Source organism: Abramis brama, assembly GCF_963993115.1.
Source record: "Abramis brama genome assembly, chromosome: 6".
In the NCBI taxonomy this organism is placed as follows: domain Eukaryota; kingdom Metazoa; phylum Chordata; class Actinopteri; order Cypriniformes; family Leuciscidae; genus Abramis; species Abramis brama.
The window spans coordinates 44,506,089-44,525,276 of record NC_139968.1 but is presented as its reverse complement, the minus strand read 5'-3'; the positions used below and the strand labels follow the sequence as shown (position 1 = coordinate 44,525,276).

At 40.2% G+C, this 19,188-nt stretch overlaps 1 protein-coding gene and 1 long non-coding RNA gene across 2 annotated transcripts; both read left to right on the top strand.

Annotated features, from left to right (window-relative positions):
• Nucleotides 1-1,639: 1,639 nt before the first annotated feature.
• On the top strand, nucleotides 1,640-2,410 carry LOC311085951 (uncharacterized protein; the record flags this gene model as incomplete). Its single annotated transcript, XM_084118570.1, has 1 exon — nucleotides 1,640-2,410. The coding sequence occupies one exon, from the start codon at nucleotides 1,640-1,642 to the stop codon at nucleotides 2,408-2,410; it is 771 nt and encodes a 256-aa protein (XP_083974696.1).
• A 12,575-nt stretch (nucleotides 2,411-14,985) lies between these two features.
• Nucleotides 14,986-17,383, top strand: LOC311085312. The gene is made up of 2 exons (XR_014606790.1): nucleotides 14,986-15,029; nucleotides 15,806-17,383. It is a non-coding gene; the product is annotated as an uncharacterized lncRNA (long non-coding RNA).
• Nucleotides 17,384-19,188: the final 1,805 nt, after the last annotated feature.

Here is a 19,188-nt window from a genome sequence, read left to right as displayed (position 1 = left end):
TTCTTTGGAAGCTAAGCTAGCAGGCTTTTGTTCTGTGAAGAAAGCTGAGTAGTAGGAGAAAGCTGAGTAGTAGGAGAAAGCTGAGTAGTAGGGGTTACCATCCTCTTTTTTCCGGACTTGTCCGGCGGGCGAGATCGTTCAAAATGTCCGGGATTCGGCTTTTGCTTTCTACAGTCGCTATTCATTGTTTACATGCACACCTTTTGTTTTAGTCTAACTGAATTCATTCCGATTGGTGAATCTGAATGTAATGTTTACATGAACGCTAAACAAGTGATCGGTTGATGTGCGTTTTACCATTGCTAAGAAAATTCCCGCTCCTCCGTGAGAGATGCGAGACCGGCGCGTCTCAGTAATGACGCCACCGGCCTCGCGCCGTTCTCCCGCGGCCGTCAGCCTCGTCCTGCTCGCCACAGTAAACATGATGAATGGCGACTGTAGAACGCAAAAGCCGAATCCCGGACATTTTGGTTGATCTCGAAATCCCTGGCAAACTCATCACGGAGTCTCAAGTAGCCTAGCCTTGTTGTTTGTTTTCAACTGCGCTCTCTTACCGGTAGGCGTGGCTTGGGAGTGGCCTCCTAGGGCAGCGAAGCAAGTGCATTCTGGGAGTTGTTGTCTTTCATCCACATAAGCCAAAAATACATTTTCTGGCTTTTCTCAGTCTAGAAAGCTCCAAATTCAAAAATTTCTTCACATTTCTTCTACATAAATGACCTATTTTAAATACACATTCATCTTTCCAGAGGTGAAGTATCCCTTAAATATTATGACACACAAAGCTTTGTTTACAAACATAAATAATAGGTTAGCAATTAAATATTATATCGCAGCCATGGAAAAGTTTTGAATTCATGACGAATGAGAGAGTTGTGCGTGAGCCCATAAATTTAAACTTTGTCGGCTTTGAATTCTGGTTTGCGATCTGGTCACCCGATTATCAGCGAATTCAAAAATATTCCATTAGTTACTCCAAATAGAAAGCTTGAATTCTCTACTTTTAAACAAAACAATTCAAAACGAAAATAAACCGACTATGCTTATGAATTCCGTATGAAGTGTGCATTTATAGGCGCGTTCACTGCGAAGATGACGAGTCAGCATCGTCAACTTCATCTTTGCAGCCGACACCGACACACAAAAAAAACACTTTATTAATAAACAATTCAAATGTCTCCTTGCTATATTTGACACATTCATAATCATTACCCTTGCCGGTTCTTTGTGACAGCTGTTATGTGCATTATTGGCAGCGTCACCCTCTGGTTACATGAACGCGTCACCACACTGCTTCAACAACATATTAGATATTCTATAATTAAATCAACTAATCGAATATTCAAAAATCGTGACTCATCCCTGCATGGAATCTCTTTTTTCTTTTCCCATATCTTCACTCGCGTCTCACCCATTTCCGAAGGGGATTATAAATGTTTCTTCCTTTGTTCGCTTTTAATTAGGCCTATTATTTTCATATTCTTTACTGTGGCTATTGCGATATTGATGCTAAAACGATATATCGTGCAGCCCTTCCAGCAGGAACACTTATGACGTCTCCTGACTGCAGATGCCACAATTCTCTCTGATTTTTTGATGATTATTTAAAATATAACTTTTTTTTACTGTCATTTCAGACGTGATGCTGGAGAATGAGGAGAGTGAAGAGGAGGAGGAACATCATGTCAAAACTGGAGCTAAAACTGAAAGTATTTCTTTACTGAAAAGAAAAGACAAGAAATGTTTCACTTGCCATCAGTGTGGAAAGAGTTTCACATGCAAACAGAATCTCAAGGTTCACTTGAGGATCCACACTGGAGAGAAACCGTTCACATGTGATCAGTGTGGAAAGAGTTTCACACACAAACAGAATCTCAAGGTTCACATGAGGATCCACACTGGAGAGAAACCGTTCACATGTGATCAGTGTGGACAAGATTTTAAACAACAAGGACACCTTAAGTCTCACATGATCATCCACACTGGAGAGAAACTGCACGAATGTGATCAATGTGGTAAAACATTTTTGAGGGCTTCAAACCTGAAGATCCACATGACAGTTCATTCACAGGAGAAACCACATTCATGTTCTTTGTGTGGAAAGAGTTTTTCACGTCTGCAGAGTTTAAAAGCACATCAGAAAATACACACTGGTGTAAGAAATCATATGTGCTTTGAGTGTGAGAAGACTTATATTAGCGCTGAACATTTAAAACTGCACCAGAGGATCCACACTGGAGAGAAACCTTACAAGTGTTCACACTGCGACAAGAGATTCAATCAGTCAGGACATCTGAAATCACACGAGAGGATCCACACTGGAGAGAAACCGTATCACTGCACTGCATGTGGGAAGAGCTTCGCTCATTCATCTTCTCTACACAGTCACACAAAAAACAATCACAGCAAGTAGATCATCTTCAGATCCAACACTTTATAGTCTGATGCCGCACTAAACATCCTCACTAAACGTGACACAATAATACTGTTAAGTAATAAGTAAAAAACTTATTACTTATTATAAAATAATAAGTAATAAATATCTTCAATCTAATTTTGTCACATTGTGTAAAGTTCATCACATGCCATTTTGTTAGTCAATAAAAATAAATTTGTTAATATTACTTTTACTTTTTTGTTTTTGCTTCGCAAGGTATTATATATATATATATATATATATATATATATATATATATATATACATATATATATACATATAAATATATAAATGCATAAATACGTTATTTGTTGCATATAAAATCAATGAAATACCCATATTTTGGGTTTTATTGATGTTTTGCACATTTTTGATAATCTGAGTTGATTTCGTCTCACGGCGATGACGTCATCACTAGCGCACTCTTCCTTCAGTCAGGGTGCGTCTCAATACTCAAATGGATGTTTCCTCGTTTCCTCACTCCTCCATCCTCCAGCATGTGACCCGGAAACCGATCGAATTCAGCCATCTTGAAGGACATCTCAATCCTGTAATTGCACCGCGAGGAATGAGGAGTTATGAGCGAGGATGCACAGGTGTCTCCTATGTGGAAGTCTTTCTTGGCCAGAAACCTGACGCACGTATAAATTCTCCTCCCCCTTCACATCTGTCACAATCATTTATATTTATGCTTTACCTTTGCAGTTTAAATAAACTATATATCACACATATTTCAACAGGGCATCTTGCTTTATTATTATTATTGATACATTTCTTAAATAACCAAACTTTAACAACACAAGAGCAGATCCTTTGAGCGCAGCTGATGAAGCGCTGAAGTGACGCTCGAGTGATCAAGAATATTCCAATATACAAAAAGATTTTCTTTGATTTCTCCGTCCTCAATTTATATCCTTGCATCCTTCCCTCGCATTCTACAGGGGTGGAGCTGAGACACGAGAGAAGGAAACGAGGATTCACAAATAAGAAATGAGAAGTGTCCTCAGTGTCTAGTCTTCTGAGGTGAGCAGTTCTCTTTACACAGTTTAAATCAATATAAATATAAATCAAATAATAAAATCAAAATCTGAATGTTTTTCTTCGGATTTGCCGCTATTTGTGTTTCTGCCATCTAAAACATTTGAAGAAGATTTTAAGTTTTGTCTGTTTCTCTTTATAAACTAAACAGTAAGATGCTAGCAAACTAATTACTTTATTGTTATGAATGTAATTATTAGGAAATTTAGATTCATATCAAGTCAAGTTAAGTGACCTTTATTTATATAGAGCTTTTACAGATAGTATCAAAGCTGCTTCACAGTGATAACTTTTACTTTGTTATAGAAGTTACCTGTGTGATTACTAAAATGCTCTTTTCATGTATTATTTAATGTCTGTATTTGATATCTGAATGCAGTAACAGTGCTTGCTTATTTAGCCCAGCTTCCAGAAATGAAATAGAGACTTGTTTTGTGTTTGAGAAAGGTCTTCAACATGTTAAAACATATAGGTGTAACAACATTGGCTATCGAATCATTCGTCGTTGGTTTGAATTAACAAATTCAAATACTCTGTGTTGCTAAAAACATTTCTTCCTGAATACAAAAGCTGGTGCACTTTGAACTCGTGAGTGCAAATCATGCTTCGGCTCCAGCTAGTCGGCGACAAATGGACTTTTACGACACTAATTGCACCTCAGAGACATTCCAAACCCCCTTCCCCTCTCTGGACCACAGAGAGATAACAAAACCTTTTCCTGCTACGTGACATCACACCCCCACACACACACAAACATCCTTTGAATTTAACTTAGAACTTAGAGATATTCTTTTTGATATACAATTCCATTATGCATGTTGATTAGTTTTGTGTTATTCTATAGTGTGATTCCCTAGTGTGTAGTTTTGAATTCTAAGTGGGTATTTTAAGGATGATACACTATATTTGTACCCTAACTCCCCCCAGACCATAAAATTTTATGGTCCTAACGGAATGTCAGCAGCAAGGAATCTCACTGAGATTCTGGCAGGAGAGCAGAATTAACGTGTTCATCCTAGATATTTTATATGTATAACCATTGAAGAAATATGCAAACCTGAATGTAATTTCTCTTTTCCACGATTGTTCTTCTCTGTGATATGTTTTTGTATTCTTGTAAACCTTAAAGGAATAATGTTTCAGAGGTGCACACTGTTGCGAATTCATAGGTATATGTCATGTGGTCTTTTTAAAAGTCCAATTTTCATTCCCACTTGTAAATGCACATCACATTTTAGGTTAGTCTTATTCCCAGTTTGTTAATCGAACTTTTAATACTTATCTTACAGAGTAAGAAGGTACTTCTAGGCCGTAGCTTTTAAACATACCAAATTTGGTCTTGAATTGAACCTCCATATACCCGTAGGAAAGAAATGGATACCAAATTATGATAAAATGCATTTTACTGCAGTTATAATTGTTTAACGTAGAAATGGCATGATCCTAAGACTGCCATAAAACATGCAAATCAAACTCATAGTGAGACAAAGAACTTTTCTCCCGCCTGGAATTTCGCGTTCCAATTGGCTCAAGCCCAGGGAGGAGTGAAATTCCTGTGCCCTAGAAAAGCGGTTACACTCCGCGTTCCGCTCAGTTCTGCTCTGTATTTCCTTTCGTCTTGTTTTGTTCGAGCACTTTCACGAACCCGCCTCGTCAGCGAGAAGACCTATGGCTCCCTGTTGGGAGCGTTTTCAATTTCTTTAAGTCTTTTCTTTATTTTCGTCTTCGGACTCCACGAAGCAAACGCAGCAGACAACTTCAACTCAAAGAGAAAGACTCTTTCGAAAACCCCGCTACCGCGCTCACCAGAAGACACGAGAGCGCGAGCCCTGCTTTCTTAAAGAAACACACGCACGCTGGTCTTAGGACACACGCATGAACTCTGCGTTCTTCAGCAACAAAGAGAACCATTTTGCAAGATAAGTTTATTGAACTTTTAATGTGATTTGATTCCTTGCTGTCTCTCAAAAGGTTACATTGCCTGTGATTTTGCCATGCAGAGATCATCTCGGTGATCTCTCTCATCCTGAACTTTAGTTTCACTTTCTCCCTTTCATCCTCTCCCTCTCTCATCTGTTATCCGTTTGGTCTTGTAATGTTTTCATCCGTATGTTTCTGTTGTAAATATGTATTTACTCTGTGTATACTCGTAGTTTCGATGTAGTATTAGTCTAATTATTAAATTCCATATGTCCTTGACTGACTCTGTTTTAATTGCCCATGTTACTTAGTCCCTGAAATGTTCGATCTTAGCTATATGCTTTATCTTGGTACGATTTAAGTAAGCTAATTTTACAAACATAGAAAGTTGTCTTTTCAAGGCCTGGAAAAGATACTCTTTCTCGTTTGTTTGTAAGAAGGATAATTTTCCTTGAGAATTAAGTTAATCTTACGTTCAATGTTTGCTGGACAAACAGATTGTTTGATAACTAAATTAATTCCATTAAAGTTATCCCATTACTTCGAGCTGAAATAAGACTATTTGATGTATTAATAACGAACCATAACCCGTTATGGTAATCATTCATATATCAATCTAGTTCAGCTGCGATAAATTAATTTAACTGTAACATACAAAAATATTAATCATATTCATGATTAATTATTAAAATTTCCTATAGATCATTTGAGCTAATATTAATATTAATGTACAACCCATTGTTGCTACATAGGGGTCATTGAAGTCTATAGTTTAAGGGACCATTTCTTTGTTAAAGCCTTACTTTCCAGTTAGACTAAAGTGTATCTCTCCTTGAGAGAAAGAACACAATATATTGATGTTTTGAGAGGACTCTCCTGTTTATAGTTAGAGCCTGGCCAAATCCAACCTTGGAAAAGCTGTGTGTCGGTGTGTGTGTTAGTCTTCTTGCTTACAGGTTAAGGAACCACTGGCATTGTTGGAGATTGACTGAGTTGTTGTTCGAGACATGCTGGCGCCCAGCAATGCAGATCTGAGACCTGGAAGGTCACAACGTGCCTATAACTTTAGGGTCTGAGTGTCAGCTGCATAATCTATGGAGATGTGCTTCAGTCTGTCTGTATATGTGTGGAAAATGTTATGTTTATTTATTTCTTACACCAGGGGTTCTCAACCTTTTGCAAGCTGGGCCCCCCCAAAGCTGGTTCATTGCAGTTTGGGCCCCAGTGCCCCACTATAGATAGATACCGTAAAACTTCAAATAATAGCCCGGGCTTTTATTTTCCCAAATCGCCAAACTGCACCGGCTTGTATTTGAGACAGGCGTCTATAAGAGACAGGCCTTTAATTTAGTGTTGATGTTGTTCATTGAGTGTAGCATATCCATATAATTTAGGTGGACAGACAGAAAGCATGACAGTAAGAGTTTACCACATTATATTACGTTTTATTTATAATTAGAATGTGTTTAACAAATCAGTTAATGTAAGAATTACATTATATTGCGTCGTGTCACGTCTAGGACAACTCGAGGTAACATTATCACACACCGGTCGCGCACTTGCTCAGTTTATGGCCAGCAATATTTTTATGTTTAAGGACATTATGGAGTTAATATAATGTCTGTACACTTTACTATGTAATGATTGTACTGTACAATTAAATACAATTGTTGCTAAGTCTGCAGTCTGAACACTTTACCTCAGAGCGTCCGTTAACTGAATGAATAGATAATATCATAATACCTCGAGTTGTCATTGACGCAGCGTGGCGCTTCTCGTCTTGTGTGCGAGATTATTGGCAGCATAAAAAAAACATTCATTACTATCATCTTCACCCCGATACACCTCAACTACAAGTTCATTGGCGAATTCCTCCTCGTCGCTCCCGTCCACTTCTCCCTCTCCGCCTTGCTTGCACTAACAGCTCCCGCCCAGATTGCGCACGGCTCTCTTGCGTGCGCAATCTGCACCATAGAACTGGCTTAAACAGACGATCTGACGGGTTTTAGAAGATTAAATACAAACCGAAACAAAAAAACAGACCAGGCCTCTATTTGAGACCGGCGTTTATTTACCCAAACCTGTCGTCACACCGGGCGTTTAAAAGAGACAGGCGTCTATTTGGGACTCGGCTATTATTTGAAGTTTTACGGTAGCCCTAGGCTATTATTTTTAGGCCCACATTATTATTATTATTATTATCAGTAGCAATAGGTAGGCCTATTATCATTACTAGGCTATTGCTATAATTGGGAATTGGCACCAGACCTCTGATATTAATTTATGCTTTATTATTGTTATTATTACTAGGCCTAATAGTAGGCATCATCTGCATTTTTTACAGAAGCTTGCAGGTAGGTGATGTTAATGTGAGACCTGAGCCTGCTTTGCCTTGCAAAGGTCCTCAATTCTTGGCTCAATGTTTGATAAACATAGCCTCAAATCATCCTCGATTTGTGCACGATTGCGGTATTTCGTTTTGAGTGCAGTCATTTTTGAGAATCCTGCCTCGTTGAGCACAGTAAATTGCAGAGTGATTCGTGCTTTTGAGTCTCCAAACACCACAAAAGTCTCCAAAAACACCAGTAAAAGTCGCTGGATTTGTCACTTTTGACAAACAAAAAAAAAGTCGCCAGGACGATGATTTGTTTGTGTTATAATCAGTGCTTGAAGTGGGGGAAAAAGGTGGCGGTACTCTCTTTGCATTGGCAAATCATGACATTTTTACAGTGAAAAACAAAACTTGGAGATATTGCTGTTACAACAATTTATTATTTATTTATTAACAACAAATGTATTTAAACATGTTTGTGTGTGCGTGGCTGCGTGCGTGTGAGCATTTCACAAAAACTAAAGGAAAGCTTTAACTGTAGCCTATATATATATATATATATATATATATATATATAAAACTAAATACGACCTCACGTTTTATACGTTTGCAGCCTCTGAAATTTCCTTCCGTCATAAAAATTAATTCGGAAAGGTTCGATTTTCTGCATTTTTCGCATCCGTAGCAAATATTTTGAGGGGTGTTTTTGACAATTGAGAGCCACCAAATGACGAATATGAAAAAACGAATACGACAGTTTCGGACTCAGTCAGGGTGCAAGGACCTTAAACTTTTGAGGCTTGCGCAGCTTCTCGAGGAGAAATCAAACAAATGAGCGCCGCTTTCTAAAGTCTATGAGCGCAGCACACACAAATAAACTAAACTGACATACTGCAGTTAAATTTCAAAATTGGGTGTTTTTATATTTATAACATTTGAATACAGTTCAGCAACATACAATCACACGACCTGACGACCAAGAGAGCTGACAATTGACCATCACTTAATTTACCATCACCTCATGATTGAAAATGTGACACTGATTTCATATGACAGTTCAACAAACAAGTTAATAATATTAAGTCACTTACATTTTAGACGAAATAATGACTGTTTTGGTCTATTTTAGCAGCGAAAATAGATCCGATGAATCCAAACAAAGATCACAGCATAGCGCATCTCACAGCAACACTCAATCGTGTTTTGAATGATTCAGTGTTTTGAGTCAAAGATTCAATGACCCATTCACAAACATCTGTCTCATTCTTGATGAATCGGCCGTTTGAACGAATCGTTTGAATGAACGACTCAATGACTCGCTTAATAAAACGATACGTCCGCGATAATTAATGCGATATGGCTCAGCTTGTCAGTTAACTACGGCTCTGTGTTGTAAATGCAGCCGTGACTCGCTCTGATTAGTAAGTGGCCAGATCGCCATGCGTGAGTTGGGACACAGGGTTTTAGCCAGTGCTGGAGAGGATGCATGTGCAGTAGTCAAAGCTGGAGTACTGCTGATGCTTAGGCCATGAGACCCAACATCCTCTGGAATCTTCTGAGGGGGGCGCGGTCTAAAGATGCTGCTAGGCGTCGAATGGAGAGCGTGCGCTCTGATGAGAGGCGTGCCTTCATTTGTATAAAGTCTATCACTATACCCAGAAAATAAATATTCTGGCTGGGAGATAGTGTGCTCTTGGAAATAGCTATACAGAATGAAACCCAGGCATTCTAGATGGCTGAGAAGCCAGGATCTGTGAGTTATCAACTGTGCAATTGAGCTATAACCAGCCAATCTTCAAGGTAGTTTAGTACTCGAACTCCCCGCTGTCTCAGGGGAGTAAGTGCCGCATCCATACACTTCGTAATGTACGAGGTGCCAGCGATAGGCCGAACGGTAGTACTGTGTGCTGGTAAGCCTGTCCCTCAAGGCGAATCTCAGAAATGGCCTGTGATGAGGCGATATTTGGATATGGAAAAAAAAAGCATCTTTCAGATCCACTGAGAAAAACCAATCCCCCGGGCGTATTTGCACAAGGATTTGTTTGGTTGTCAGCATTATGAATGGGCGCTTCATCAGCACTTTTTCAGGTGTCTGAGATCTAGGATGGGCCGGAGGCCGCCATCCTTCTCCAGAACGGTGAAGTAGCGGCTGTAAAAGCCTGACTCGCTTTGTGAGGGGGGGACTGCTTCGACAGCTCCCTTTTCCAACAGTTTGAGCACCTCAGTGCGAAGAACGTGTGCAACGTCCTTTCTCATTCTCGTTTTGACCACGGCTGAAAAGCGCGGTGGTCTGCGAGCAAACTGTAGCGAGTAGCCTCGTTTTATTATGTTCAACACCCCATTCTGATATACCGGGGAAAGCCTCCCAGGCCTTGGCCCTTATAGCTAGGGGTTAACGTCACCAGCGTGAGCTAGAGGGAAAACTGATATAGGAACAGTTTTTATGTGTAGAGGTGCGTACTTTACAGTGGGCACACAATCTACGTTTATTGTCTCTCCCACGCTGGCTGGGGGGGAGAGTTAACACAGTGTTGGCAGTGTTTGTGTGTAGGGGTGCATGTTGTACAGCAGGCACACGCGCTACTTTTTTTTGAACAAAGTCTTTTTATTGTTTTTTTTTTACTTTCACATTCAACAAAGAGCCCCCCTCCCCCCACCCCACCCCATACTGGATCAATAAGAGATGTAAACAGTAGTCAGGCCTCTAGATAACATCATACAATTCTTAACACAGGTTTGTGTAAACAGTTATACAAAATTGTCAGCTGACACACTTTCAAAATAAGACATAAATGGCATCCACATGTTATAAAACTTCTCAACCGACCCTTTTACACTATATCTAATCTTTTCCAAATGTATATGACACATGACCTCTCTAATCCAGTGACCATATGTCGGTGGGTATGAATCCTTCCACCTACACAGAATAAGTCTTCTAGCTAGCAAAGAGCAAAAAGCGATCATGTTCACCTGGTACTTGTTAAAAGAAGCATCCACCTTGATCACCCCAAATAATGCAGTCAAGGGGCATGGGTGCACAGTTTTTCCACATATTTTGGAAAATGCATCAAAGATAGATAACCAATATCCATGAAGTTTTGAACAAGTCCAAAACATGTGAAGAAGTGTAGCAGGGGTTTGTTTGCAACGATCACATGCAGGATCCAAGTCCAACTTTATCTTGGACAGTTTGTCTTTGGACCAATGCAGATGGTGTACCACTTTAAACTGAATAACAGCATGTCTTAGACACACTGAAGACGAGTGAATGTTCTGTATGACCTTTTGCCAGACCGCGTCCGATATGTCTTCATCCAAGTCAGATTCCCACTTGTGTTTTAGAATGTCCAGACTGGTCTCATGGTATGAACTGAGCAGTGTGTAAATCCTGCTCAAGACCTGTTTAGTGGCTGTCCTACAGTCAAATATCTTATCCACAAGGGACTTAGCGGGACACTGAGGAAAACAATCAGAATTAGCCATAACAAAGTTTCTCAATTGCAAATATCTAAAAAACTGTGATTTTTTAATATTAAATTTCTCTACCAGTTGTTCAAATGAGGCAAACTTATTATCAATGTACAGACTATAAAGTGAATGTAGTCCATTCAAAGCCCAGCTATTAAAAGCCTCATCAGTTACCGAAGGGATAAACATGTGGTTATTTGACACAGGGGCAGCGAACAATAACCCGGTAAAACCAAAAGACCGTCTACATTGATTCCAAATCTCAACTGTGTGGACAACAACTGGGTTCGAAAAGTATGTTGAAATTGATTGTTTAAAGGGTAACCGAGAGCAGAGCAATGCTGTAGGAGAGCTGGATGTAATTGAAGCCCTCTCCAAAGTCACTCAGCTTGGCACAGAAGTGTCCCTTCTCAACCAATACAACCACGCTCTAATATTAGCTGCCCAGTAATAGTAGGTCATGTAGAGAGCTGGAGAGGGCTCTGCGTGACGTGCGAATGGGGCGCGAGGGCGGGGTAGCTTTCTTGAACGTAAAGAGAGCTAGCCACGGGGCACTGCACATTGCTTGTGACTGTCCGCTCTGACATCCTTTGTGCGTGCCGCAGTTTTGCGTGGCTCAAGCAAAGGGAGAGAGAGCGGGAAGCGGGGTCATCATCAGCAAAATCAGTCAGTCGAGCCCGCAGGGTAGGGAAATCCATCTCGCCCTTAGCGAGTGCAGCTTCCACGTGGTAACGGCCCAGACAAGAAGTGCAGAGGATGTGACGGTCTCCGCCGATTCGAGGCATTTGCAACAACGCCTCAAATTTGCTCTTTTAGAAAAAGTGTGACACAACGGCGAACACACTATAGCGTTAAAAGGATATATTGCGCGACGGATGGTACAGCAGAACAGCGGCTAAAGGCGGCGTCCAGTTGAAAAACCAGGAATGCCAGCGCCCTCAGAACTGCAAGGCAGGTGTCTTGTTCCGCTGAAGGCTTTTCGACGGCAGCGAAAAGGCTCCTTATCCGGAGATCAGCGAAGTGGTGATTCGCTGAAGGAGAGTAAATCTGAAGTCCCAGGCGGACAATGGGCTCAATTATAGCCGTTGGCCACGCCCATTCTGCAGGTGATTTTGCTGTAAAAACACGTTTTATTATGTATAGCTATCAGGGGAGCTCCAGTAAGCACACATTTACGTCTTGAAAGTGGATTTACATAAACCATATACATCTTAAAGACGCTCATTTTAAATGTCTATTTACATCTGACAGGAAAATATTCTAAAAGTATTGCAGATGAGCATATCACAACATGAAATAGACATCTGAGTGATGAATGTGTGCTATTATGTAAGAGAATTCACTGTTGTCAACACTGCTTATATTAGATAAATGATCTGTAAGGAAGGTACATAAACAAATCTACGAAGTAAACATAAGTTATATATTTTATTTGTAATGTTGATAAATTGAGGAACATTTATGTTGGATAAAAAGTGAGTGAGTTAACACATCAGCAACAACTACATGTACTACATGTAAATGTAGTATTGAGTTCATAAATCACAGAGGTAACTTGAATCTTGTCTGGATGTTTCAGGGACAGATGAACAGATGTGTGTTTATCCAGTGGGGAGTGGCTCATGAAGCTGAATGCTTCCATCAAAGGCTTTGAGTGAATATACTACAGAAATGAATAACAAAATCTATTTAAATACTAAGTGGTAGTTTATTTTAATTATTGTAATTTCAAACTCTCTCAAAGCTATTACAACACTTTTCTGATACTTTCTGTGCATTTGCTGCAGATCTTTTTGTGGTGGAGCAGAAAAAAAATCTGAGATCTGAAATCTCTGCAGACTGGTGTGAGCACCTAGGATGAGGAGCCCAGAGCTGAATCCTGGAAACGGTGCCATGGATGAGACCCTCCATCACTCCACCTGCCCTTACGAGACCCTCCATCACTCCACCTGCCCTTAAGAGTCCCTCCATCACTCCACCTGCCCTTACGAGACCCTCCATCTCTCCACCTGCCCTTACGAGACCCTCCATCTCTCCACCAGCCCTTACGAGTCCCTCCATCACTCCACCTGCCCTTACGAGTCCCTCCATCACTCCACCTGCCCTTACGAGACCCTCCATCACTCCACCAGCACTTACGAGACCCTCCATCACTCCACCAGCACTTACGAGACCCTCCATCACTCCATCTGCCCTTACGAGACCCTCCATCACTCCACCTGCCCTTACGAGTCCCTCCATCACTCCACCTGCCCTTACGAGACCCTCCATCACTCCACCAGCACTTACGAGACCCTCCATCACTCCACCAGCACTTACGAGACCCTCCATCACTCCACCTGCCCTTACGAGACCCTCCATCACTCCACGTGCCCTTACGAGACCCTCCATCACTCCACCAGCACTTACGAGACCCTCCATCACTCCACGTGCCCTTACGAGACCCTCCATCACTCCACCAGCACTTACGAGACTCTCCATCACTCCACCTGCCCTTACGAGACCCTCCATCACTCCACCAGCACTTACGAGACCCTCCATCACTTCACCAGCACTTACGAGACCCTCCATCACTCCACCTGCCCTTACGAGATCCTCCATCACTCCACCTGCCCTTATGAGATCCTCCATCACTCCACCAGCCCTTACGAGTCCCTCCATCACTCCACCAGCCCTTACGAGTCCCTCCATCACTCCACCCCTCCATCACTCCACCCCTCCATCACTCCACCAGCACTTACGAGACCCTCCATCACTCCACCTGCCCTTACGAGATCCTCCATCACTCCACCAGCACTTACGAGACCCTCCATCACTTCACCAGCACTTACGAGACCCTCCATCACTTCACCAGCACTTACGAGACCCTCCATCACTCCACCTGCCCTTATGAGATCCTCCATCACTCCACTGGCCCTTATTGCCTCAGATTGTGAAGCACAGCACGCAACAGCCTCCGGCACGAAGGCACGGCTCATCTCTGGCGGTCAGCTGCTTCATCAGAATAAATCTGAATCTTTACTAATTTATTAATGTTTCTTATTGTTGTCAGTAAATACAAATATAATTATTTAATTAATGCTTTAATTCATTGCTTGACTGAAAATTTTAATGTTTTCACTGCATTTATCTACAGTGTATTCATGCATAGCTATGTCATATGACAAAACAAATTACATTTTGCCTGTTTTATTAAATTATATAATTTTCAGTAAAACAAAGGTAATATAATTACATAATTATAATTATATAAGTACTGGCCAGCATTTATCCTTATTGTGTGTAAGTTTTGGGGTGGGTTATCAATACAATTTGTTCTGGGGTAATACACATTTTTCGAGTATAAATCAAGTTTTTTCCAAAGGTGAGATCTTCGAGCAGCTGCCCGTCTTCTTTGTGCAGACATTACAAACATTACGAAATATACCATGGTTGTATTTAACAATGAACAATCATAATGCCGCTTGTGGGTGAACAATTGTGGATAAAATAAAGAAATTAACATATTCAAGAGATGACGATTTGGGGTTTTCGTAATAAAAATAAATTGTTAAGGATAAGTTGTTGCGCTTGTGATAATGTTGTAGCACACATGAAAACGTCAACATGGCGGATGATGTGGCTCGCATTCATACTTAACGAGATCTATAAAGTACATACTCTTTTAGCGCTCGTTAAGAAAGTACTTATTGAAATTAAGTACCTACTCAGTGAGTATGCTGTTTCGAACGCAGCCAAAGAGTTAGCAATATTTGGCGCGTTCATCTGGCATCACCGCGCTGACGTCATCACTAGTGTCCTTCCTCGTTCGGCGCGTTTGTTGTGTCTTCTGAGGTGAGTTCTGCAGTTAAGATATTTCGCGCATTTACACACCCATAAAATACACTTTACACAGTTTGTTTCAGCAACATTTACAGGGTTATTTCTGAACTGTTTTCATCGGATAAAGCGCTAAATGTGCGTCTTTTCTGGCGTCTGTAGACTGATTTAGTTCCGCACGAAACGAACATCTGAGGAAAATGTTGAAATCTTTCAAACATCTACGATTTTGTCATGTTTCATTTTGAGAGTGATATTGAATGTATAATCTCAAAGTTTTGATCTGTGAGGAAATGTCATGGGGATAGAAAAATGAATTGCTATCTTGCATGGTCTTTAATGTGGCAATCATTTTAATGATGGACATAATCAGTTATATAATGTCAATGACAGGAATCTGAAAGACCAAACTCTAAAAATGGGTGTTATATTGTTGAAGTTTGTATGTTTGTGTCAGATGTGATATGTGATACTCTAATCTTTTAAATAGAGATGATTTATAATATTTAAGGGTATATTCTGGCTATCTGAATTCAAATATTTTCTTTTTACCACAGAGACCCAAAATTACCACAGAATAACTATAATGCCCCAACGTTTACAGTGCAAATACAAACAATAATGTCAACATATGAATGAAACGCGCTGCCGCTTCCCATGTTTTTTAACGGAATTATTATTTACCAATGCTCACATCAGTTCACAAATAAATGATAGAATATTCCCATACCTCATTTGTGGTATCAATTAATAAAAATGCACTAAAATTATGATTTTTATTTTCATTTCAGGCCTGATGGAGGAAAATGAGGAGTTTGGAGAGGAGAAACATCATGTCAAAACTGAAGAAGAAACTCCCTCACAGATTGAAAGCATTTCTTTAAAAATAAGAGACAAGAAATATTTCATCTGCCATCAGTGTCTGAGTAGTTTCACACGACAAGAAACCCTTCAGGAACACATGAACATCCACACTGGTGAGAAACTGTACGAATGTGATCAATGTGGCAAAACCTTTTTGTGTGCTTCATCCCTAAAGAGCCACCTGAGAGTTCATTCACATGAGAAACCACATTTATGTTCTGTGTGTGGAAAGAGTTTTAAATACAAGAAAAGTCTTGAGATTCACACAAGGGTCCACACTGGAGAGAAACCGTTCACATGTGATCAGTGTGGGAAGAGTTTTACTCAATCATCAAACCTTCATGAACACATGAACATCCACACTGGAGAAAAGCTGCACGAATGTGATCAATGTGGCAGAAGATTTTCGAGGTCTACAGGCCTGAAGAGCCACATGTTCGTTCATTCACAGGAGAGACCACATTCATGTTCTTTGTGTGAAAAAAGATTTTCACGTCTGCCGGATTTAAAAGCACATCATAAAACACACACTGGTGAAAAAGCTCATAAGTGCTTTGAGTGTGGGAAGAGTTTTATTACCGCTATACATTTGAAACTGCACTGGAGGACTCACACTGGAGAGAAACCTTACAAGTGTTCACACTGCGACAAGAGATTCCGTCGGTCAGATCATGTGAAAACACACGAGAGGATCCACACTGGAGAGAAACCGTATCACTGCACTGCATGTGGGAAGAGCTTCACTCAGATATCTTCTCTACTCAGTCACAATAAATACAATCACAGAAAGTAGATCATCTTCAGATCCAGCACTTTCAGGTCTAATGCCGCATCCTCACCGAACGTGACACAATAACACCATCGAGCAATAACATCTCTTCAAAATCTGTCCTAACCAGCCACAACGAGCGACAGGACAAAAACATCATCTAAATTTGTCACAGTGAATAAAGTTAATCTTCAAGACCAGCAGTTTCTACTGTGAGATTCAGATCAAAGAACATCATCTAGACGTTTCATTCTTGTATATAATTTTGCTTCATGGTATAAATAAATATCCATCCATCCATCTTCTTCTACCGCTTATCCGGGGCCGGGTCGCGGGGGCAGCAGTCTAAGCAGAGATCCCCAGACTTCCCTCTCCCTAGACACTTCCTCCAGCTCTTCCGGGGGGACACCGAGGCATTCCCAGGCCAGCCGGGAGACATAGTCTCTCCAGCGTGTCCTAGGTCTTCCCCGGGGTCTCCTCCCGGTGAGACATGCCCGGAACGCCTTCCCGGGAAGGCGTCCAGGAGGCATCCGGAAAAGATGCCCGAGCCACCTCAACTGACCCCTCTCGATGTGGAGGAGCAGCGGCTCTACTCTGAGCTCCTCCCAAGTGACTGAGCTTCTCACCCTATCTCTAAGGGATCGCCCAGCCACCCTGCGGAGAAAGCTCATTTCGGCCGCTTGTATCCGGGATCTTGTCCTTTCGGTCATGACTAAATAAATATCATTATACTTTATTATGAGTTTGTCCATTTTTTATGATGCATTTTTATCGTAGTTTGTTTATACTTTTATGAAGGAAAATATGCGTTTTTTTTTTTTTTACAGATTCAAACTGTTCTTGTTATTTTACTTGTTTTTTTTCGTAGAGAGATCTCTCACATTTGTTTACACTTTGTATTTTACAAACTAACTTTCAGTGTTCATTTTTTCTGTCGACTTATTCTTCTTGCATCAAGAATAAATCATTTCATAATTTTAGTTACATTTAAGCCATTAAAATATGGTGATTGCTTTGGGCTTCAAATTTCTCGATAAAGCTTTTAAATGTCTAATATATTTCATGACTGAGATTGAACGGACTGTTGTCTGTCTACGCCTGTAACTGTTTTTTATTTTTGTTTGATAATGTTATATTGATGTCTTGCTGTTTTAATACAGTATTTGGCGAGTTTTTGATAATCTAACGTTGATTTCGACTCGCGGTGATGACGACATCACCAGCGCGCGCTCCTTCAGTCAGTCAGTGTCGAGTCTTCTGAGGGGAACAGTTTGCGCGCTTTCGTGTTACGCAGTTTAAAGGGGAACTGAAACGAACAAAATATAATTCGATAACGTGGTTATAAAAATTGTAAACAAATTAATTCAAAAATAATATTAAAAACAAAACATGTATGAAGTTTTTCCCAATACTGAAATTTACATTTGTTGTTATCAGAGCGCAGCCGTGTTCGATGACGTCACTGGCATGGCACCACTGTAGGCTACTAACGTTATGTCAGGCTACTCTGACTGAACTGACTGATTTTGACAGTATGGTAATACAGATTAACTGTACAAGTTAACACTAAAAACAGCATTTTAGAAATTGAATCCTCAAATGAAATAATAAAACTGCATATTTTTCACTGTATGAATGAAACCTATACTGATTCTTATATTGGATAGCATCCTGGCATCGGATTAATTTAGCAAGGTGATCTGTGGTGAAGGTGAACATCACGATAACAACTAAGGGGTGAGTGGAACTTGTTTATGTGTTATATTCGCTTGTTGGACAGATCACAATGCATTAAGACCCCCCTCTCGATCTGTTATGCTCTTGATATGCCATTTTGCTGGAGCTGTCAAGGTAGCCTATCATGCCAGTGACATCACGGACCGTTGAAGCTCAAAATGGCGGCGCCCTAGTAACAAAACTACAAACTAACATCACTGTTTTCTATGGAAGCTTGTTTCCGCCACTGAATAATAAATAAATAATAATAATTGCGACTTTTTATCTCACAATTCTGACTTTTTTTCTCACAATTGCGATCCATCAAGTCAGAATTGTGACTTTTTTTTCTCAGAATTGCGAGATATGAAGTCAGAATTGTGAGAAATAAAGTCGCAATTCTGAGAAATATAGTCGCAATTGCGAGATATAAAGTCGCAATTCTGAGAGAAATAAAGTCACAGTTGGGAGATATAAAGTCATAATTGCATGATATAAAGTCGCAATTGCGTGTTATAATGTCAGAATTGTGAGATATAAACTATTCTGAGGTAAAAAAAAAAAAAAGAAAAAGTCTGGACTTTATATCTCACAATTGTGAGTTTATATCTCACAATTCTGAGAAAATATGTCAGAATTGCGAGATATAAACTCGCAATTATGTGTTATAAAGTCAGAATTGTGTGATATAAAGTCGCAATTGCGAGAAAAAAGTCAGAATTCTGACTTTATAACGCGCAATTGCAACTTTATTTCACGCAATTCTGACTTTATTTTATTTGTTTTGTTGTATTTTGTATGTTTTATCTGTGTCACATAGTGAGA